Source organism: Babylonia areolata, chromosome 31, assembly GCF_041734735.1.
Source record: "Babylonia areolata isolate BAREFJ2019XMU chromosome 31, ASM4173473v1, whole genome shotgun sequence".
Classification (NCBI taxonomy): Eukaryota; Metazoa; Mollusca; class Gastropoda; order Neogastropoda; family Buccinidae; genus Babylonia; species Babylonia areolata.
Window position 1 is genome coordinate 8,616,174 of NC_134906.1, and position 4,999 is coordinate 8,621,172.

Here is a 4,999-nt window from a genome sequence, read left to right on the forward strand (position 1 = left end):
AGAAACAGTCAGTCACATACGCAGAAGAGTGAGTGTATTCATGCCAACCAGACCCATTTTCAACGGAGAGAAAGGATGTCTGAGATACTGAATCACCATTACTTCACTATCACAACAAACACAAACTCTCTCTCTCTCTCTCTCTCTCTCACACACACACATGGCAACCACTGTGTGCATGCTTTTATTGACAATGGAAGCAAATCTGAACTGAACTCAGTCACACTTTCCTTGTACAGACTGCAGTCTTTTGTGTCTCTGCCATTCACTCAGTTTCTGGGCATCAGTCACATTTGAAGGATGGATCAGGTCAGTGTCTCTTTTGTGCTCTCTCTCTTTCTTTTTTTTTTTTTTTTTTTTTTTTTTTTTTTTTTTTGAAGAATTTGATTTTCTACATGCATTTATCTTACTCCCAACCCCCACCCCCAAGAGGGCTGGGTGTAAAAAAAAGCTTATTCCTTTACACACATAGCTACCACATAGTTACATCATGCACGAAATAAGAGAGAGAGAGAGGGGGGGGCGGAGGATCGGGAATCCTGGTGGTCCTGGGGTAAGGATCAGGAATCCTGGTGGTCCTGGAGCAAGGATCGAGAATCCTGGTGGTCCTGCTGGAAGGATCGGGATCCCTGGTGGTCTTAAGGTAATGATCGGGAATTATGGTGGTCCTGGGGTAAGTTTCGGGAATCTTGGTGGTCCTGCTGGAAGGATCAGGAATCCTGGTAGAGAGAGAGAGAGAGAGGGGGGGGGGAGGGGGATCGGGAGACAGACAGACAGACACAGAGACAGACATACATACATACAGACAGACAGAAAGACACACACACACACACACACACACACACACACACACACACACACACACACACACACACACACACATGAAGTCTCTCACACAGAAACTACGGTGTGTCATGAAACAGGATGTCTCGAATTGTTCGTCGGGTCTGGAACAACACAGCTGTGGGTAGCTGTGGGTGAGGTCAGATGTCGATTGTGTACAGTGTGTCATGTTCAACAAGGCAGCTTTGAAATAGTTTGGAAATATTACTGTTTAAGCTAGGTTTGTCTGGATTGTTCCTGTGACTATTATATCTTTCAAATATAACTGAGGCTGTCAGAATAAAAGGAGAGCACTGAGCGTACAGGCGGTTTTTTTTTCTTTTCTTTTTTGTTGTTGTTGTTGTTGTTTACTTGTTTTTGTTTTGTTTTTTAATTACTTCAGGTGATTGTTGATATTGACACACAGTGTACACATGTTCCATGCTGTTGCAGATGAGTCCAGCGTGCCAGCGGTACCTCATCAGGAACCTTCTACAGCTAGATGGTACAGAAACCACAACTGAAAGACCATCAACAGACTTTCAAGCACCTGCAGGTAACCTGTGTGAATCTCAGAATCAACTGCCAGCTTACAACCAACACACAGCTCAAAACACCTATCATGCTCCTAAGGGAAAAGGCCAAGTGACTGCAGTGAACTATGATGCAGCTGATTGCAACAGTAATGTCAGCGTTATTAACTTTGTTACAGCTTTGGACAACAGTCACAGAACGAGAGACAACAACAGTGATATGACTGGAGCTTGCCATGAGACAGCTGAAATCAGATATAGAACAGCTGAAAGCATTAATGCTGTAACTGTACACAACAGTGATGCACCTGGAGACAGCTGTGATACCATTAGAGAGAACTGTGACACAACTGGTAATAAACAAAACACAAGAAGCCACTACTTTGGTGACATACATACCATCATGACTGACATTCAAGACAGCTCCATGGAAAATGAAATTGGAAACAGTTTTGACTCAGTCCAAGACAACATTGAAGCTGTGATAATCAACGAGCCAGACAACACAGACTTTTCGAAGGACGATGAAAAATGTGCTGGCACAAATACAGACCAACTTGATAAACTGGTTGACAACACAGACATATCCCAAGATGGTGTAACTGGAGATAGTGATGCCACAAACAGAGATGTTTTCAACATGAAGGTTGACTCACAAATCAGTTACCATGATCACTGTGCAAATGAAAACAGAATTGACGCCAGTGCTGTTGTAATTGGAAACAGTGTTGAAACAAATACAGAACATTGTGATGGGGATGCCAATCAAGATACTCCCCAAACTGCCGAGCTCAGTCACGACACAACAACACAGAACCATTGTAATGTTGGAAGCAATCAAGGAACTCACGAACATAATCACTCTAAAGAGAAGGGTGACACAGACAGACGTGTTGTAACCAATGCAGCAGAAAAACGGTACGTCTGTTTGTACTGTGAGAAAGCGTTCAGAAAGAAGAGTGATTTAAACTCTCACATTTTAACCCACACTGCAGAAAAACCTCATGTCTGCACAAAATGTGGAAAAGCATTCAGACACAAGGGCCATTTAAACTCTCACATTTTAATCCACACTGGAGAAAAACCTCATGTGTGCACAAAATGTGGAAAAGCATTCAGACAAAAGAGTAATTTAAACTCTCACATTTTAACCCACACTGGAGAAAAACCTCATGTCTGCACAAAATGTGGAAAAGCATTCAGACAAAAGAGTAATTTAAACTATCACATTTTAACTCACACTGGAGAAAAACCTCATGTGTGCACAAAATGTGGAAAAGCATATAGAAAAAAGGGTCATTTAAACTCTCACATTTTAACCCACACTGGAGAAAAACCTTATGTCTGCACAAAATGTGGAAAAGCATTCAGACAGAAGGGTAATTTAAACTCTCACATTTTAACCCACACTGGAGAAAAACCTTATTTGTGTGTACAGTGTGGAAAACAGTTTGCACACAGGTCAAATTTTCGCCGCCATCTGCCCAGTCACACAAAAAGATAAAGACAAGAATCATATGTCTATGATATTTAAATGAACTCGTGCCTTAAGATAACAAGTGGGTGATGTTGAACGAGAAGTTGCTCTTCTTCTTCTTCTCACGAATTCCATTTGTACAATTTAAACTAATTTTATTCTGTATTTCTATACCTTAAGGCTATACTGTGAATATTTGATGTGAGCTAGTGTAATTCTGTTGTGTGTTTTTTTTGTAAATAAAGAATACTGCTTATTTTTGTTCCGCATATGCATTGAAAGGATTATAACGCATGCAAGCACAAGCTCGTTTTAAGTCTTTCTGTCTGTCTCTTGTCTGTTGCTCTCTCTCTCTCTCTGTCTCTCTCTGTCTGTCTGTCTGTCTCTCTCTCTCTCTCTCTCTCTCTCTCTCTTCTCCCATCCCTTTATGCCTCTTCTTTCTGTCATTCTGTGTCAATCTCTCTCTCTCCACGTCCCTCCACCAACAGTTCCCCATGAAATCTCCCTACAACATTTTCGGTGCAGGAACTCCCTCAAAAGTTTTCTGACTTCTTCACCGGCAAAATATGCATTCGTGAGAAGCTTGACTCTGTTGTGTTTCCTTCTTCACCCGTTAACCCTTTCACCGCCAGTCAATTTGGAGTACAGAATTCCCTTTTGGTATAAACACAGAAAAGACAGTGGCTAAGAATAGCTGGGGATTCCCCCTGCCATGTATAGAAAATATGGCCTGTCCTACCACCGAATATTAAGAGCAGTAGGTTCAGGGATAACAGACCAAGGAATGGTCACATTCAGTGACATGGGTCCTCTACCACGCCTGTGCATAAATGCGAGCTTGGCGGTGAAAGGGTTAAAGAACACGTGTACAGTGGTCCTGTTTTACATTGTTTCCAACCGGTTACTGAAGATTTTGTGAAGAAAGTGTGCCTGAGCGCTTGTCCGAAATCCTGTGAGCTTGACCCTGTCCCGTCTTCTTTGTTGGTTGAATGTATTGATGTCCTACTGCCACATATTACTCATGTCATCAATTCTTCCTTACTGTCTGGTTGTTTCCCTGAAAGCTTCAGATCTGCTGTTGTACGTCCACTCAAGAAACCATCTCTGGATCATAATTGTTTGAAAAATTATCCTCTAATCTGTCATTTTTATCAAAACTGCTAGAAAAAACATGTTGTCTCAGCTCTTAGCTCATCTGGAACAAAATGGTTTACTTAATTCCCATCAGTCAGCTTATAGACGTGGTCATAGTTGCGAAACGGCCCTTCTTAGAATAGTGAATGATTTACTTTCGGGATCTGATGAGGATAAGATATCTGTTCTCGTTCTCTTAGATTTGTCAGCAGCTTTTAACACTATCGACCACTCTATCCTCTTGAACAGATTTGAAACTTCCTTTGGTATTCGTGACACTGCACAAGCATGGATCACATCTTACCTGTCAGATCGTACACAGAAAGTGTGTGTAAATGGTAGATACTCTAGAGTATCTGCCTTGAAATATGGTGTCCCACAGGGGTCCGTCCTCGGTCTTGTTCTTTTCGTGCTGTATGCGGCTCTTGTGTCGGACGTCATCAGTCATCATGCGATGTCGCATGAGAGCTTTGCTGATGACACACAACTTTATCAGTCGGCTTCCATAGCTGAATTTGATGCACTGGTGACTCAAACACAAGAGTGCATTGCTGGCCTAAAGGACTGGATGACTCTCAACAAGCTGCAACTAAATTATGATAAGATTGAATTTATGGTAACCTGTCCAAAGATGTTTCGTCAACATCCTTCCTTTCCTGACTCTGTTCTGATCAATAGCACACCTGTTTCACTTTCTCCTTCTGTTCGTAGTCTTGGTGTAATCCTAGACCAATCTCTTTCCTTCCAACAGCACATTTCGAATGTCTGTAAAGTTGCCTATTTGGAACTGCGTAGAATCAGCTCTGTCCACCACTATCTCTCAACTGATGCAACCAAGACACTTGTATGCTCTCTGGTTCTCTCAAGATTGGATTACTGCAACTCTCTTTTGGCCGGCCTTCCCAAATATCTGTTAGACAGACTCCAGCGAATTGAGAATAACGCTGCCAGACTCATTTGCAGAGCTTCTAAATTTGACCATGTTTCTCCCCTCCTTCATTTTCTCCACTGGTTGCCTGTTTCTGATCGAATA

General features: G+C 42.0%; 1 protein-coding gene across 1 annotated transcript; it reads left to right on the forward strand.

Moving 5' to 3' along the window:
- Window positions 1-300: 300 nt before the first annotated feature.
- LOC143275773 (uncharacterized) lies at window positions 301-2,859 on the forward strand. The gene is made up of 3 exons (XM_076580051.1): window positions 301-309; window positions 1,276-1,378; window positions 2,264-2,859. The coding sequence occupies exons 1-3, from the start codon at window positions 301-303 to the stop codon at window positions 2,857-2,859; spliced, it is 708 nt and encodes a 235-aa protein (XP_076436166.1).
- Window positions 2,860-4,999: the final 2,140 nt, after the last annotated feature.

What these genes read in the sequence shown, in the direction of transcription:
- LOC143275773 (XM_076580051.1), top strand. An exon ending in AGACTTTCAAGCACCTGCAG is followed by an intron (nt 1,379 to 2,263) that starts GTAACCTGTGTG and finishes TAACCAATGCAG; the next exon opens with CAGAAAAACGGTACGTCTGT.